Genomic DNA, 18,988 nt, shown 5'->3' on the forward strand with positions numbered 1-18,988 from the left:
GGAGTGCGTGACTGTTCTTTGTGACATGCTAATTTGAAGATTTCCCCCAGTGTAATCACAGAAAAATGCTGAATTTGGTCGTATTCAGTGCTGTCTTGCTGTAGCAAAAGTCTGAAAAATCAGAATGTGTCCCTAGCAAACTTTTCTGTCTTCAAGGAATGAATGCTGTTCCTCCCGTCCTTTATTATACACTATCACGGACAGGACTTTTCTTAGCAAAAGTATGATGCAGAGATTATGGTGCAAACTTGGTAACTAAATAATACTTAAATAAAAAACTATTCTATTATTTATTTTTAATAATATTGTCACTTGAATATTAGAAGTTGTTGACTTTAAGATGGTCACTGTCCACAAGTGACCAGTAAGTAATATTCTCTGGCATCTAAAATCATTAAGAAAATAATGTCACTTCTAAAATATGATCAAAAATATTGTATTTTGTATGCCTATGATGATCAACATGGAACTGCCTGAGGAGAATCACTTGTGAGGGGTGGGATTTGATATATATATATATTTTTTTTTTTTAAGGCAAAAAGTGTTTTCAGAAATAAGGAGAAGGAGCTAAGAAAACAGACACACCACTTCAAATGTGGATGTGGTGTTACTGCTTCAGACTGTTACTGGAAAATACACAGTGACTTCAACTTTAGTCTTATTGCAAAAGCATCTGATATTTGCAGCCTATTTGCCACCTTTCTCATGTCTCTGTTACCTTTGTTGCTGGGCACTCTCCATCCTGACAAGTCATAATTATGTATGCATCTAACTACTTCTATTTAAAACATTCCCCTGCAGCCCCCTTATTTTTATTACATGTACCTTCACTAGATGTTTCTTGGTCATGTGTGTATTTTCCAAATGACAGCTGGTCTAACCCTTCCTCATATCTACTTCTTTCCTGTTCTGAGTGTCACCATGAATTAATATTTTAAATTATTTGTAGTATCTGTTTGTGATAATCAGTTTCTGCCTACGGTAACGTATGTCAAAGTTTTAGCCTTTTTAATTGTTCCCACTTGTGCTGTCCTTTCTTGTAGCATCAGTGAATAAGGGGATGTCATTTAAATAGATGGTGTACCATCACGGGAGGAGCAGACACCAGAGTTAGAGATGAGAAATTTGTGTTATATGAGGAAGAAATAAAGATGGGTTATTTTGGAAAGGAAAAAAGTGGCAATATATAAACTTAGGGAATTAAACGGTGCTTCTGTATCAGGTGCTGTTCTTTATTTTCCCATGGTACAAAACAATGGTCGCGGGCAGTAAGAATGGGAAAGCTGGTTAAAAACCTACCAGTGCTCTTGTGGCTGTTGAGGAACTCGTGCTGTTTGGAGGGTTTAATATTGTTAATTTGTTGTGTTTGTGATTTCTGCATTTTTTCAGGTCACTGGATTGCTTGTACTAAGATTGCCAGAGGTAAATAGTTAGGACCAACGTTGGTGCACCTCTGGTTTTGTTGGTAGGGAGGGGGTCGATGCAGCTTCTCGCAATGTTCTCCTAGTGGTAAGAAGGGGGAGAAAAAGGATTTAAAGTGGGTGCGCTGACCTTGGACTCAGTGAGGAGCAACTTTTATTTCTGATGGAAAGTCTTGTTTTTATGAGGTTCTCCACGGGAAAGAAAATGATGCATGGAAGCTATGTTTGGATTTTTGTGCAGTATCTGGTCTAATAGTCAAAGAAGGCAAAACCTGATTTGGGATTAATTTTATAAGATAGTCTGTCCTCCCAAAATAATTGTCTCATTGCAGTAATACCCATGAAAGCTGAGATAGATTATCTTCTGAGAATGGGCTGATTTTATTGTGGTGTTTGTTTTAATGTACAAAAGGTGAAAAAACAAATGTAGGGTGATTTGTGTGTCTGTGAAAGGAAACCATTAAGAATCTGATCAAGGATATAAGAGCCTAATCCTTCTCTCTTCCTGCCACTGGAGTTCGCTGCCCAACTTTTGAAACATTTGCCTGCGTCTGAGATGGAGACTGAGGGACTGACTCTTGGTAGAACTGATCTCTATGTACAGGAGGAGCTATTCCCTGTGCATTTAGTCTTCATAAAGAAAGTTGGAGCATGCTTACACCACACCAGAAAAATGTGTTTGTACGTATGGCTTGGACAGCTTTTCTGTTTGGCTGATCTGTGCCAACACATTCCTTCAAACTGCATCAGTCTGCTTGTATCCCAAGTATAAGAGAGATGCTGACTGCTGAGGACTCAGTCCTGCATTTACAATAATATGGAGAACCTCCATCTCCATCTCTTTTTTCTTCTTTTTTTTCCCATTCCTCTTTTTGACTGGGGGTTGTAAAGGAGATTTTTACACTTGATTTCACAGGCTGTTTTCTCCTAAAGGTTACAGTTTCTGCTCTTTTCAAAAACATTATTTTTTTTCCCACTGGCTGATTTACTGTCAGTGGCTTGAGGAGAATCATCACAATTGTCTGTGTTCTTCCAAGAAGAAGAGAAGGGAAGCGAAGACCTTGACTTTCCCATGTTCTTTCCGTGAACAGACAAAACACAGTAAAGGTTTTTCACAACCACACAGAGAAAGTATGGGATTTTTGTAAGCACATGCAGGATTTAGATCTTCTAACATGCTTATTTGCTTTGTTACAATTTTGTCATCAAATAATTTACCTCAATTTTTCTCTCTTATTTTTTGTTTCGTTCAGACTAGTGATAGCGGGACATAATGAAGTAGAACAAACTATGGTTTATTGTTTTGTTTGTTTGTTTTATGAACTGCTTAAAATGAAAGGGAGGAAGGAGTTACATTACTTTCTTATTAGTTGTCCAGGCTTTCAGTTAAGTTTAGTGGTCCTGAAAGTATTAGTGCTAGTCTGCCAGAGTGTTTCTAGTCTTTTGTCAGTTTCTCTTTCCCTTGCATGAATAATCGCCATTTGAGTCAGTCATAGAATCATAGAATGGTTTGGGTTGGAAGGGACCTTTAAAGCTCATCCAGTCCAACCCCCCTGCAATGAGCAGGGACATCCTCAACTAGATCAGGTTGCTCAGAGCCCCGTCCAGCCTGGCCTGGAATGTCTCCAGGGAGGGGACATCTACCACCTCTCTGGGCAATGTTCCAGTGTTTTGCCAATAGTCCTGCTGGATCTGGTCAGTAGGTGCTGCGGTTGCTGTTCCTGTTCTGTATCTAGACAGCCTGGGTAGCTGAAAAGGATGTAATTTTATTTATAATTCGTGTTATCTAGGAACTCTGTTTTTACAGGGCAGTATCTTGCTGTGCTAAAACCAGATCTTTGTCCTGTAGAACTTTTTTATAGGTTTCTCGTAAGAGAGAGCAGGTGGGCGTTGGCAGTACCATCAGGCAGTGCAGAAAGGAAGGCGGTGTAGCTGGAAATTGTTTCAGCATGCCAGGAGAATCTGACCATTATCACACTGATTTTTAATTCCCTGTAATCTGGGTGACACAGAAGAGTTTGAAGCAGACAATTAGAAAGAAAACAGTGGACGTGTAGGTACTTTGGGAGGTTCTTCCAAGTGCAATGGGCACCTAGGGTACATTTCTAACCCTGATGTGCCAAGGGGATGCTGCACGCTGTCTTCAGGGACCTCGGGCTCCCCTAAGCCAGTGTTCTTGTAATTTGAAATTTGTGCACAGAAGCCTTTGAAGCCTTAAATTAGCTGCACTTCAAAATATAGTACTTTCATTGTAGGGATAACTGCTGTTTGCATGCAGTAAAGACAGCAGGCTGTGAGCTTTAAGCTCCCTCTGGTGGCTGTATAGCACAGTTGAAAGCTTATTTGTTGCACAGGTCTGTTCTGGACAGTTTTGAGAGTCTAAATGCATAAAAATTATTGTGATTTTTAAAATCCATAGAGGAATATGATGTGCCATATGCCTTTCCAGGGTGTCAAAGGTCTTCCATAATCAGAGTTCAGAAAAGTAGAAGAGTTAAAATAATGTAAAGACAGAGGTCTCTTTTCTAGTTAATGTAAGCACAAGGGGGTATTTCCCTTAAAACCTTAAGTTTCTTTTCTCTTTTAGTGGTGCCATGATTTGCTGCTGATGTCCCTGGAAGTGCCCTTAAGTGTTACAAAACAATGTCCTGTAGAGATCATACCTGTTTTCAAACTCAAATATGCCTTGATAATGCAAAATAGGTTCAAAATCAGGTAGTCTTGATTTGCTCTTCTTGCTCTAAGAATGTGAATATAAATGACCCCAGACTTGCAAGATGTTATGCTTTGTCACTCATACCCAAAGGATTGTTTCTGGCTTGGCTGCAGTTAGTGATGCTTCCCGAGACTGCGGAGCTGGGAGCTGCAAGGTCAGCGCTGCGGGAAGGGCAGTGTCACTCCACTCCTTTTCTCCCCGTCCTTGGGCTGGCTCTGGCACTTGTCTGACTTCTTGGTATTTACTGAAGTAACAAAAGAGTGTTTATTACCTTTTTTTTTTTTTTGTGGGCTAGTTGATAGAAGGGCTAAAGCAAGGAGATCACAAGTCCATGCAGGTGAGAGTAAGAAAGGAGTGGGACCTCTCTTTTTGGTAGCAGAGAGTTACTAAAATAAGTCACTTGACTCAAGGAATTTTATTCTTAGTTCTCACAAAACTTCATGGACCAAAGCTGTGTGTTACTTGAGACTTGAGAGTATTCCGGTGGCATTGCACAATACCAGAGGCTGTAGATTAAATGTGCCTTGAATGGTGACTGGTGCTGACAAAAGCAGCGTGTCACCAGCCATTACATCCTGTGCTGTGCTGGCATAAGGTCCTGTGCAGGCTTGTGGTGAACCAGGTTGGGGGACTGGTCCAGAAGTAAAATAACCTGCCTTTGGTGGGATGCCTTTTGGTGATCACTTCCTCAGTCTGGTTCTCTGTGCATTGGCACAAATGCTTGCCCATGCAGTGTGGGGGGGGGGAAAGTGGAGGCAGCTTTTTTGTTTGCTTGTTCTGGTTTATTTGCAATAGGACTGACTGAAGTGCATGTTGGGCTGTGGCTGTATAGGTCATTCCTGTGTTTTTGATAACCTGCTCCAAATATTCTTCTGACATTCAATACAGCTGGCTCTGTTGCAGTTAGAGCCCACACAGAGAACTACTGTCCTTGAAACTGCAGAAAGCAGGGTGGCTGGGAACAGTCAAATAAGTTTTTATCACAGAAGTGTCATGTGCCCCAATTCAGTGAGGCAGCTTCTTTACAGGTTTAAATTTGCTTAAAAAGTTATTAGAAGTTTGTGTTTTTGCATTGGGAGTTCGCTGAAGCTCAGTGTCCTGGAAGGGTTTGGGTGATTAGGAGCCTAGAACACTTTTCTTATGAGGAGAGACTGAGAGAGCTGTGTCTGTTCAGCCTGGAGAAGAGAAGCCTGAGGGGGGATCTCATCAATGTTTATAAATATCTCAAAGGTGGGTGTCAAGAGGATGGACCAGACTCTCTTCAGTGGTGCCCAACGATAGGAAGAGGAGCAACGGGCACAGATTGAAGCACAGGAGGATCCATCTGAATGTGAGGAAAAACTTCTTTGAGGGTGTCAGAGCACTGGAACAGGCTGCCCAGAGAGGTGGCGGAGTCTCCTTCTCTGGAGACACTGAAGACCCGCCTGGGCACATTCCTGTATGATCTGCTCTGGTGAACCTGCTTTAGCAGGTGGGTTGGACTAGATGATCTCCAGAGGTCCCTTCCAACCCCATCCATTCTGTGATCCTGTGGGTACCACCACGGAGCTTATTTCTTTGTCAGTTGTTCAGCAGCATGTAATGCCCCAAATATGCAGAAGCGTTGCTGTGCGTGGGTCTGCATGCAGCCTGCTGTCCGAGCCCGTGGACGATGGGCTCACGCCGAAGGCACGCTGCCATCCCGGGGTGTGCACAGCCCAGCGCCATCCGCCGCCAGCCCACAACTGCGCAGGGACAAACCCTCCTTTGTCCCCAGAGCTGGTAGGTTGAGCTGTCCTGTATATGCTCAAATCGCTGTCCAGGGAGGGTCTGCCAAGAACTGGCTGTAGCAGAGCAGGTTTGTGAAAGAACAGAGCATTTATTCTGCATCCACGAGGCTTTTTTGCAGCCTTCCTCATCCACTTATTTTGCTCCCTTCCCAAGGCATTTATGACATCTGCGCTGGAAAAGTTGTGAGTGTCAGAAATTTGCTGTGTAAGGAGGAGCAGAGCTGTTTGTTAGGACCCCTTTGATCTGAGGATCAGCTATCTGCTTTCCCGTGCTTCCATTAGTCAGATTATTGAAGAAATGATTGAGGAGCAGCAGCTTTAATCTGTGGTGTTATTAGCTCGTATTTGAATCTTCTGTTGTCTGTGTTTTGTCAAGGGTGAAAGAATTAAATCAGATTTGTTATGTTTTATTTAGTGGGAAATATTTCTCCTAACTTAAAAACCTTGGTCTTTATGCTAAGGTCTTTGTGCTTTTATTCCTAAAGCAGCAGGTATAAATCAAAACCAAAAGATATGTGGCACATACATTCTCCTTGGATTGCCAGGGACAGGAGTTGAATTGGGAAGTTCAGTTGCAGTTCGGTAACCTCCTCTGTCACCTCGACCCAGCTCTGCAGTTTGTAGTCAATCTTTCTACGCGTGCACGTTGCTTTCTCAAAGACATATCAGTTCAGCTTATGCTGCCTTGTGGTATCAATCCCCTCTAAGAGTATTTTGTAATGTGGGCTTGTTCACATAAATCCCAAATAGCAGAAATTGGAGAATATTAATGGCAAAAGCAGAGATCAGCATGGTCTTGTGAAAGCTGATGTTTTCTGCAGGGTTGTTTTTACCTTGTGGGACAGCAGGGGTGATCTTGGGGTTGCTCGGTGAGGTGGGGCTGCAATACAGGCGGCAGCTCTCATCTCTGCTCTGTCAACGATATCACATCTTGCAGTGATCCAGGTTACTGCTTAGTTTTGTGCTTTACCTGTAGGTGATTTTCAGGTAGAAGCCACCACGGAGCTGCCTTTTGGCAGCAGTGGAGCAGTGGGTGCTACCTGGCAAGGTGCCCTTGCTGTAAGGGATGGGTCTGCAAGAGGATGGGTGTAGGCGGCTGGGGGAACCGCTGTAGCCATCCCCAAACAAGCTGACCCCTCTCCCAAATCGAAGCACTCACTCAGGCTTTAAGAGATCACCTTCAATGTCAAACACTAGAGGGTAGTATGTTACTACCAATGTTCTATTTTAGAAGTTATCCATAGTCATGATTTGTACTCCCATGAATTTGTTACGCAAATCAGTATTTTTAAACAAGAGTAGAACTTTGTAGTAGTACTTTGTTTCTGTGGCGGTGAGCATGGTGTGCAATGATATTTTTGGTTTGAGTAGAAAAAGGATTGGGTTGAATGTAGATCTGGCTTTTATCTTTCTTCAGAAGCGTCATTAGGAAGACAGTACTTTGAATTATTCACTCTGCCTGATGTCTCAGTTATGTGACAAAACATAAATACACAGCAGTATCTAAGAAGAGACCGTGACTGAGAAAGAACAGGCAGTTTTACCAAGAGATACTTGGTTTTGATGTTTAACGAGGCAAATATTGATAAGTTCATGACATTGTTCATATGTATTTACAATTGGGGTGAGGTTTTAATACTCAAATAGCTTTTTTTTTTCTCTTTCAGGCACCACCTTCCATGGTCAATAATGAACAACGCCAACATGCCGAGCACATATTCTTATCATTTAGAAAATCAAAATCACCATTTGCTGTTTGCAAACACATTTTGGGTAAGCTTTAATAAGTGAAGCATATACCTGTTTTTATAACTGGAACTGTGGTGCTCTTCTGCAGCTGGGAATACAAACATCAGTTTTGATACTTTTTGCTGGAGCATGAAGCCTATTGCTGCCCTTTGGTTTTGTTTCTGGTATCTTTAAAGCCTGCAATGTGCATCCTTGTGTAGTAAAGTTCCTAAACTGATTTAATAGATCCAAGTTTGCTCTGCTACATGATTATTGTAATACTGTGTAATCTGTGGAGCTTGTAGAACTGCCTGTAGTGTGATCGCTTGGCTTCATGCTTCCCATTGAGTCAACCCATGATGCAGTTTTATATACTTTTGCCAGATTTTGCACTAGAGCTAAACTTTTCCATTATGAGCATTTATTTCAGGTTGAATGTCTTAGTAAATTGCTGTTAACGGCCCAACTGTTATCTTAAAAAAGAAAAAAATAGAAAAGTTTCTGTCCACCTCTAGAAGCAATAGAGTATTGACTCATATTTTTGTGTGATTATACGGGTGGAGAAAGGGAAGAGATAATAGGTATTACCTTTTATCAGAAGTTTATTGGGTTTTGACAGAAATGCTCTAAATGTGGTTGCGTTCTAAGCCTTTAAAAAGAAATCTGTTTTTGCAGGTGCAATAGACACTTATTAGAGTTTGGCAGCTAAATAATGTGAAAATGGCAGGAGCAGTGAGCGTGTCAGATCCCGCTCAGCACCGCTGTACCCACCAGATGTGGGTGCTGGGGGACCAAGGGGCAGTTTCAGTGAAAGCTGCCTCTGAAACCTGGTGAGGAAAACCTGTACCTTTGTGGAAAAGAGCACAGGCCAAAACAACAAAAAGCAACTTTTCCTTCAAAGAATTTGCCAGAATGAACGGGGAAATATTAGAGTTATGTTTAAAATATTATTTTCTTGATTGCACAGTAACTTTTTAAAGTTATTTCTAAATTTACTGGATTAGAGACACGCAATTCATGAACAATGTGATGTTGATGTTGCAGCCCTAGGACTGTGTTATTAAATTACACTGTGATATATAGACCAGGTTGTGGTTTGTTTCCTACACCCACTCCCCAACCAAAATTTTTTCTACAAATGAGTTTCTTCTAGATTTAGTATATTATGTTAGTACTTCATCTGGTCCTGAAGACTGTAAACACACTTTTTGCCTTATGGGTTTGCAAAATTGATGCTTTCTATTTTCACATTGATTTTTAGATAATTCTAAGTGGGCGAAAGAACATCCTTAAGTAACTTTTGGTCTCTCATAAGTGATACATTTGTCACTGCTCAGAAGTAAATAACAGAAACTTATAAGTACCTGGTAGTGCTGTAGTGCTAAGGGATACATCACTGCATCTTGTTTTCAAAGAAAGGAATACAATTTAGCATTGATAATGAAATACCACTGCAGACCTTTTTTTCTCCTGAACTGTGGCTGGTTGAAAGGAATACGATCTTGTTTTTAACACCTTTTGGATGTCTAGAAATATTGCTCGTGTGCTATCCCCATTGAGAAAGCAGCATGTTTCCACGTGGCGCAGGTTTTTCCTGGCAGCGGCAGTTATGATGCTGAGACCTGGAACCAAGAGACTTTCCCTGAAACTTTGTGCTTTGTGAGTAATTGTTTGTGCAGTCTGGGCAGAAAGAACAGCTGGTCAACACTTGGGAGGTGAGAAGAGAGAGGCAATGATTATGAAATCAGGAACCGGGCAGAGAAACAAGCTGTTTGTGATGGATAAAAGAGTTAAAGTGCACTAAAGGGATATGTGCAGGTAAGGAAGGGTAGGAGCTCGAGGATCAGAGTAGATGGGTTTAAAAAGAGACAGGGAAAAAAAGTGGTCAGGACAGGAATTGGAGTGGACGTAGAGATGACAAGGATGTGGATTGTGTTTGTGGAGAGCAGAGCACACGGACAATGCAGGGAGAGCCATGGAGAGGATGAGCGTAAGTACCATGCGGCTTCTTTAGGAACCTGGCGCTGAACCCAGGAAGCATGAGGCCCAACGTTCTTCTGCTGTGAGCTTATAGCCCTTAAATGTACTGGCACAACTCGTCCTGTGTTTCTTTAGTAACTTCATGCGGAGGATAGTGGCGCTCTGACTAGTTCTAAGCTCACACTGAGCGCTGAACGTGTCTGCTGTTAATGACTGCGGTTGTGCATCTGCAGTACTTGACGCAAAGGAGAAATTGCATCCTCTTTTCTTTTTCTTGTTAATAACATTCTCTTTTTGTGTGAGCTTTGTGCAGTTTGAAAAGCCAAAGACACAGAAAATGCCACAATTAAAATTCCCATATCTGTGCGTGTTAGACATAAACGTTAATCTTTTAATTAAGTGGTTACTTAGTTTTTCAAATTAAGCCATGTAGATTTAAAGGTGCTTTATTTTGATTTAAGCATGTTTGCCTGTGTAGAGTTTAGATTTGGAGCCTGATGAAATTACCTAAAAACATTTTAGCAAATTGGCCACTATGTTTAATACAGAACTTGCATGGGAAGGAAATATATATTCTGAATTTTTGTGTATATAATCAGGGGAAGAAAGTTTATTTTGTGGTCATTTAAAGCCTGTCATCCCCTGACTGAGGCTTTCGTGAATAAACCCAGTTTTTCTAGTCCTGGCAGGCTGCCCACCGTACCTCAAACCCCGCTTCTTCTTCAGGAATTTTATTTCACCATTTAGTAATTTTATGCTTTTGCCACCCTGTGGCTGCACCTTTTCTGAATGCTCTTTCTGTGTTTCCTACAGAGCTTCGAATGTTTTCAAACTCGCTACTGAGATACTACCTGCTATTTCTAAGTTATTTTTTTTTAATAGCAAAGGAACAAAAAAAAATTCTCTGTATCTTTCTGTCATCACATAAATTAAATTCAAGTTCCAGTTTTTTTCCATAATTATATTTTTTTAGTAATGCAAACTGTCACCTTTTTCCATAACATCTTTTTCTAGTTTCTTTAGTGCATTTATATAGAAAGCAGTCAGATATTCAGATAATAAGGGCCAGCAATTCCTACACTTTGTTAGAAAGCTGTATTTTGATTATCTCAAATAAATGCAGAAGCTTGAAAATAACGTAGAAAATGTTAAACACACAAAACTTTTGCTGTAGTAATTAAACGCAAGTTTTATCTTTATGTGTTACTGGACTTGCTTCTCACTACCATCCATAAAATACACGTAATTTTATGCCCTGTTGATTGCAAAGGCAAGCACACGAATGACAGAAGAATCTTCGGTTCTGTCATGTCTGACAATTTCATCGTATCTTAATGTATTCTGATAAATCTGTCTTTTTTTACTTCATTTTTTTCCACAGTTGTGTTAGCGTTCTTGTTCTTGATTTTTGGCCAGTGTCCTCACACAGCCAACTTTTCTTCCTGAGTCTCTGACTCAAATAACATTGGACAATTTCATAATCGGGTTATTGGTTTCCTCTGCATTTTGAGGTATAAATTCTTTATCTGATTTCATAACAAAAAAAAATCCATTTAATAATAAGTTAACTAGCAGTAAATTCCATCAACTTTTTTTTTTTGTTAGAAATATATACAAGCTAAACACATCTATGTCTTCTGATACTCAAGTTGCCTTTCTTTTTCCCCACAGAAACTAGTAAAGTGGACTATGTCCTTTTTCAAGCTGCCACAGCGATAATGGAAGCAGTTGTAAGAGAATGGATTCTCTTGGAAAAAACTAGCATTGAGTCACTGCGAACATTCCTTCTAACCTATGTCTTACAAAGGCCTAAGTAAGTATAGAAAAACCACCTCTGAACATGTGGCAATCTGTATAAAGTCCAGGTTACCCTTTTGTTTCCACGGGTAGCAGCGGAAGACCATTTCAACGATAATTTATCTGCCATTCTTAACACCTAGTTGACTTCTGTAGAGTTGTCAGCTTTCTCTTAGGAATTCACACAAAACGTTTGAAAAATAAATGAGTTTAAAATTTTCTTGAGCACTGATTTGCAAACATATTTTTGCAATGTTGTTTACAGCCTTCAAAAGTACGTTCGGGAGCAGATTCTCTTAGCAGTAGCGGTGATAGTGAAACGGGGATCATTAGACAAATCAATTGACTGCAAAAGCATTTTTCATGAAGTCAGCCAGCTGATCAGCAGTGGTAACCCCACTGTGGTAAGTATTTTATTTTCTTCTCCAAATTTAAGCAATCTGTATCAGCAGCATAAGCTACATACTTAGTGACTATAAAATCTTGTCTACTTCTTTTATCTAAAAATAAAAATCAATAATAAAGTTGATAGCTATTCAAGCAATCAGTTACTGAGTTGGAGATTTTTGAATAAGAATGTTTCGGAACTAATAGTAGTTTGTGTAGTTCTTTGGCACACAATTACACCATATTTTTTAGGGAGTAGGTTTCTCTTAATAGCTGTCGCTAATGCGATGGTTTGGGTTTTTGTCCGCTTTTCTAATTAAATAGCGTGACCCAGAATGGATTTTCTGGCAGGTCCTCCACACGCTCCGCTCCCCTCGTGTCTGTGCTCAGCTGTCGGAACAGGCCCCGCCGCAGGCACAGGCCTCTGCTGTTCTCGGGGGGACGGGTAGGGGGAGAGAAAGGGGCGCGAGGAAGCGAAACGTGGAATGGAAATACAAAACTTACTCTAGATTTAATGTCACACTACTAGGGGTAAGTGTTACCTTCCATACGGAGCTCAAAGTGGAAACAAGGTGTCCAATATCTATCTGTGCATTTAGTCAAATTCCGTTTGCTATGCCAGGAGATAAGTTTAGAATAGGTCATAATAGAGGCATGTAACTAGAGATTAAAGAGAGGTGATTTTTCTCCTACCAAATGCAAATCAAGATTATGTAGATTCCATGCTGAAACTTTTAACCAAAGCTTTTCTTGAACAAAAGAAACCTTGAGGGAATGGACTCCTAACATTGCCGAGCATTTAGAGCGGCAGTTGTAGTGGATGTGAGCGGCAAATGTTTAACTCTGAAAATTCGATCAAAGTGTGCTAGAAGTAATGCAGCTCATGTCATGGTCCTAAAAATAGTGTGTCACCTCTGAGCACAAGTGATATCCCTCCAGGGTATGGAAATTTCAGTTACACTTCTAAACTTTAATTTCACTCTTATTTAGCTTAAGGAGAACATTTCGGCCATTTTTGGTTGTGCATAATTGGGATAGGAATGGGTATTTTTTTAGGAGAACAATGTTAAGTTTATGCTTTTTTTCCAGGGAACATAGCCTTGTTATTAAAACAGAATTAAAACTGAAGATTTCAATGTTTTTTTGCATGCTGGTGTGCATGCTTATGTAGTTCGTACGATCTTTATAGAAAGACGCAAAAGTGAAGTGACTAGAAACCTGGCTGTTGGCAGAGAAGTCCCCTCTGAACGAACTTTTGCACAGCGCAGCCTCTGCAGTATATTCTGTACGTGCACGCTGCCCCGCACACAGCGCACAGCGAGCGGGGGCCGCCAGCTGCAAGGCCGTCACCCTGGGCTGCTGCACAGGAGCTCTGCCGGGGAAGGGACAGTATTTCACTCTTTCACTCGCTGCCACCGTACAGAGACCAAATTTGGCTCAGCTTTTTGTTTCCCTTTATCCACCCCTCTTCACAAGTATTACTTTCTCCATAGTTTTTCCAAAGTATTTGTGTTCAGGTTTTAAACGGCATATTTAAAACCTCTTTAGTATATAAAGATATTTTCTATTCCAGTATGCTAATACAATATACTAGCAAAAAATGACACCGAGTGCTGCTGGAACATCTTTTCTGTAAGACACAGTATATGTTTGTTAGTCTTTGGCAAGCTTGTTTTAGACACATGCTCCCATGTACTTATGAAGTTTTAAATTATGAAATATTTCTCATCCATAGTAATGTTCTTGTAATCTTCTGAGACTTTGCTGCGAGAGAAACTCTGGTACTGGCACAGCTTCATGTGACCAAGGACTTGGCATATGAAATAATAAGCAGTAATAAAATTGTTTGTTAGCGCAGTACCAGCCACAGCTGAGCTCTCGGTGGGTTCAGGGCACGCCTCTTGCCTAAATATATAGTAAGTTTGAGAGGCTGTGTGAAATTATTCACACAATGAGTTATCCAGTTCTCAAATATGAGTGGATGTTTTTATTGGTGTCCCTGTAGCATTCAGCCGTGCCAATCAGGCTGCCCCACTGCCCGGCAGGGTCTCAGCTGTGGGCGCTCAGGGTACGGTGTGGAGCCAAGGGGTGGTACTGCCATCCAGACCCAACATCCCCTGTCAGGACAGTGTCACAGAGGTGTCTGCACTTCACTGGACAGGTGTTTACATTAGTTATTTATAAAAACATGCCTCCACCCAAGTCAGGGAGGAGGCCAGGACATGGGCAATGGGAGAGATCAGCAGATGTTTTCCAGCACTCTGTGCCTCCCTGGCTTCTTCCACATTTTTTATCAAGTCTTTCCTGTGATGTACTGTGCACTCTTGACTCCAGCGTTGTGCTCCCAAGTTTCAGGAGTCTGTCACACCTTTGTGACTCCCAGTTCTCTATTGAGTCCCTTGGTTCCTTTCCATGTCCTTCCCAGACTTCTGCTTTATGTTCTCTTCTCATCTACTGCCCACCTGCTTGTGTTCTCCTACCTGAGGTTCACTCCAGCAGCTGCAGAAGAAACATGTGGCATCAGCAGCAGGTCGCTTCTTATTTAAATATGCTTAAAGCTTTCAACATGACTCTTAGCCATTGGTAATGGGTTTCTATGTGTGTTAAGCTGAGTCAGGCCCATGAGGTAACAGGGAAAGAGTGGATGGAAAACTCTTAAAAAGAATGCATTTTGTCACCACAGTAGGGAAAAGACACTTTTTGGCCTGTTTGGAAAGGGAATGTAAAGAACTGGAGGCTGTATATGATTGAAAGGGCTGGCTTAAGCTGCAGGTTTAGCTGGATAATTTACGTAACAGTTTGTAATTGAAAGTAATTTTTAAAAAAGCAAAGTGGTCTCTTACCTGCTTGCCGTTTGCTTTCTCCTCTCTGCTGGCTCTGAAGCTTCTTGGCCCTCCTTTATCTTACAAGAAGAAAGTAGGTACTTAATCTTTTCCATTCTCTGCAACCCTACACCCAGTTCCTGTCAAACATCTGTACTGGTTTTGTGTTTGTTACACTGATGATCCATAAAATCTTTGGGACTTTTCAGTTATGTGTTGTGTTAGATAGGTGTAACGAGGAGAACAGTGAATGTCGATAGTACTAGGTCTTTTGCGTGTGTCCTTTTGCAGGATTTGGTATGCTTGATATCTTGAGTATTAGTTAAAAATACTTCTTGGATATTAGCTTAAAATATCTTTAGAAATGGATACATTTTGAGGATGGAACTTGAAAGTATGTTGAGTAATGTGCCAAACTGACATGGGAGCAAGACTGGTGGATGAACTGTTGAGAATGAAAATACGGAAAGGAGTTTGAAAGGAAGAGAAGGAGAGGAATCATGATGAGAGGAAAAAAACAGAGGTTCTGGTTTTGTTTTTCCTGGCTCCTCCTGTAACATCAATACAAGCCATCTTCCTGCTCATGAAGGAGAGTCTGTGATCTCCCTCCAATAGCAATTTCAGGATCTCTTTTTAAAATCTTTATCTCTGGGGTACAGAGCTTCTGGCAGCAGACACAGTGTCACGGGCCAATCTTAAAACGCTAAATACATGGTTTCTATCACTCATTTCAAGATTTTGGAGAAATGTCTGGGCCAAGTTCTTCTCAGCTATAAATGCCTTCAATTTCTTGGCCTTTTCTTTTTTGTTTAGAATACTTGGCTTTTCATAGCTGAAGGATTTTGCATGTCCTTCATCCCTGCCAGAAGGACAGGGATCCTGGCAGCTAAGGTGACTGATTCCCAGGAGGAGGAACCAGTCTGCATGTGAACACAATCTGATGGACTTTGTTTAAAACTGGACTGGGATATGGGTCGCACCTAGATTTCTTCCAGAATATGAGTAGCCAGATGCAGAGGGGTCCATCTGCTGTAGTTTTTTAAGAACTACAACACATACAGGGGAATGTATTATAATATACCATATATATACCATACCTGAAGCCCAAATTTTCCTGTATGACTTGTCAAGACTTACTGGAAAGGCTCTGGGATCCTAACAGTTCCTTCCCTCTTGAAAGTCTGTTGGTCTGTTCCCCAATGTTGATGGTTGGGCTAGAGAGGAGAATTCAGATGCTTCAGGTTACCCAAAAATTGCTCAGGGATGTGCCGTGGGTGGATCCATATGAACAGTGGGAAGTTTTCATAAGCAGAACTCTAGGCATTCATCTTCATTGAAATTAATCTATCAGTAATAATGGCTGCATAGATAAGTAGTTACATTTATTTAGCATGTATGGTTTTTATTTCTATCCTTTAAGATGAATTTTACTTCTGCATCCCTGTCCAGCTTTTTCTCTCTCATGTGGTAGGGTAGGAGTTGGAGAGGCTGTCATGGCTTTGTATTTTGACAAAAACATGTATTATTTTCACCCCTCTACCCTCAGCTGTATCTCCTGGTGTAATAAAATTATTACCTTGTCCCATGAACCTTACTGCCCTTGAGACAAGCTGAGTATAAAAACCAGATGGTAAACCAGGATATTTAAGCTGTTTCCTTTATTCTGACAAGTGCTTTATAAACGCTTCAGTTAATGCGTTAAAGATTGGTTTGGGAATTTTAGGGATCCAGAAACTACTCCAAATATGAGGTTAAAACTTGGTAATAGAAATGTAAGAGAACTTTAGAACATAAGTATTTTTAGTAGTTGCATTAACCAGGGTGCCTTTTAGAGTTTTCCGATTTTTCTTTTGAATAAGAGCCTACTTTACCAGAGATGCAGTTGATCAAAACCACAACTTAGTTGCTTAATAATGTTAATATTAGAAATTGATAGCTCCCAGTTTCCTCATTTATAATAGAGCTACAGTTTCAAAGACTGAGCTGGGAAGTGAGAAGAGACGATCCAGAAGAGAGATGCGTGTCCCATTTTCTATGTACAGCATCCCGGACTCTTCCTTAATTCTGCTGTCTCGTGAGGTGTGCAGACATGCACACCTGTACACATCAGGGACTCACTGGGAAGAAAGAAATTATGCCTTTCTATGTGTTATAGGTATATTTCTCTTATTACTCTGGTAACACACAAATAAACAGGCTTGAGGGGAAAAGCCTCTTTAAGAAGTGCAGTGACCATAGCTGCTCATTCTTTAGTGTGTCTTCCTCTCAGAGGTACCGCCCTTCTGAGTAGATAGAATCAGTAATAAACTGGATCTGTGTGGGAGTTTACTTGAAAACAATGAGCCTTTTCCCTTTTAACCCTTTCTTTTGGCAGATGAGCTGTGGAGCACAGCCATGGAACGCAGCTCAGTTGGTGTATCTGGCAGGATGGTGGGCAAGAACAACCAGGAGAAGTGGGGGGATAGGGGTCCCCTTGCCCACCAAAAAGCACTCGCCAGGGTGATGTACGTTTAGAGCTGGGTGATACTGATGTTGAGCTGCATGGCTAGTCTTACTATTCATTATTTTGAACTTAATTGAAAGTCTTGGATTTGTTCATGCAATTACCATAGGATTGGAGATTCAACTGGTACTTTTCAGACCTAGAGAAAGGATATGTTACCTCTAGATAAATGGTTTTCAGACCTTTTTTTTTCTTGAGGTTACTTTTTCTCCTCTTCTTGATTTCTGCTTCACAACTTTCCCTGTCCCCAGAGGAAATAAAAAAAAAAAAAAATAAAAGCATGTTTTGCACCCAAAGCTTCAGCAAACTCTGCCTGGACCTTTTCCACTATTAGTAGACGCTGCTACTTCCCTTCTCCCTTTGGCCAAAGCCTGCATGCTTCACATGCCACAAGATCATCTTCCTGTGGCCCCCAGTGATTCACAGAGGAATTGGTTTTCTCTTTCTCCAGTTGATTTCCCTTGCTTGGTTTGCCTGGTTCTCCCCAAGGAAGGATCAGGGTCTCCCCGTTGTGCCGCTGTAGCTGCGGTGTGTTAACCTGGTGCTGCTCATCCGTCTTTGCCCGGTGGCAGAATGGGAATGGGAGGAAAGGGGTGCGCTGCCCAGCCAGCTCCTTACTGCTGACAGCACAAAACTGCAGCTGTGGGTCCTATTCCTATCATCCTGTCCCTGCTCTACAGCTTTTTTCCATCAGTTGGCTCATTTGGGAAGGATCAAGTGGATAAAATCCAGTGGGTTCTTCCTGCTGCTTGCTTATATTTCTTCAGAATATATTCTGGTTTTCTTTGGTTGGAAACTACTACTGCAGCTCCTGGGCTCCCTTCCCACTCCCCCTCCATTGCAATACTCACAAATTGAAAAGCTGGAGTGGTCCCAGTTACTCTGTGTACATAATGGTGTTTCTTTTGGTCCTGTGGCCATCCTGTTAACCTTTCCATTTGGAGTTGCAGCTTACGTTCTGGGGATTTAGATACTCTGAAAATGTAGTAAGTACAGCTGTGCTTATTCAAGGAAGAAGTATATTACTGCCTCTAGAAAGGAAGTCTTGCATTAAACAATTTCTTCAGTAAAATTGCTTTTGACACATTCTCACTGGGGAATTTTACCACCTATGAACAGCACAGCAAATTCTGCCTCTGATAGATTTACTCTTTGATTCTTCCTGCTCTTGTGCAACCTAAAATTAGGTGGTTTAGGGATATTATTAAATGCTTCTTGTGGCTTCCCTTTGGTTTCAGTAGCAGAGTTGATGTTACATGAATGGAAGCAGAAAGTCATCTAAATGAATACTGAGGCTGGCAGTGATTTAATGTGACAGGGTAGATGTTATTACTTGCCCTGTTTGGGTGAAACCTTTGTTCCTTTAGATATACCCATATGATTCTGTTTTCTATAGGTATAAATGATACTTGCAGAAGGTGGGGGGTGGTGCTTGATAGTTTAGGTTTTGTAAAATGAATTATTTAATCAAGCCTCTGACAACCTGGCTGTATCTCTGCTCTGAATTTCAGAAAGAAGGAAACACTTTTGGTGTTGTAGGTCATTCTGCTTTGTCTGTTGGCTTTTCTGCCTTGGAGCTGGTGAACCACATGTCCATTTTTTCCTAAGCTGTATTTGAACTCTTCTGCCTTTCAGATGCTTTGTAACCCAACTACCCTCAAATGAAGCTGTTCACTTATTCCATGGGCAGTCCAGGCACAAGTGTGAAATCCCCTCAAACATTATGGCTTTAACTTTTGTTGTAGGGGACATTCCATTTGGAGGAATAAGTTGCATTTACCTTCTGTGTCTGAGTTTTGTGAATGATATATAAATGTTTACTGTTGAAATGTTGCATGATCTTTCTGTACTGTCTGTGTTTTATT

General features: G+C 41.1%; 1 protein-coding gene across 1 annotated transcript in view; it reads left to right on the forward strand.

Moving 5' to 3' along the window:
* Window positions 1-18,988, forward strand: part of XPO4 (exportin 4) — an 82,635-nt gene that overhangs the window by 15,793 nt on the left and 47,854 nt on the right. Inside the window, exons 2-4 of the mRNA XM_082047794.1 lie at window positions 7,574-7,679; window positions 11,286-11,427; window positions 11,677-11,815. Of these exons, the coding sequence (XP_081903920.1) occupies window positions 7,574-7,679; window positions 11,286-11,427; window positions 11,677-11,815 (387 nt within the window). The remainder of the gene's footprint in view (window positions 1-7,573; window positions 7,680-11,285; window positions 11,428-11,676; window positions 11,816-18,988) is intronic.

The sequence above is a fragment of the Streptopelia decaocto genome, assembly GCF_964273445.1.
Source record: "Streptopelia decaocto genome assembly, chromosome: 1".
NCBI classification, from domain to species: domain Eukaryota; kingdom Metazoa; phylum Chordata; class Aves; order Columbiformes; family Columbidae; genus Streptopelia; species Streptopelia decaocto.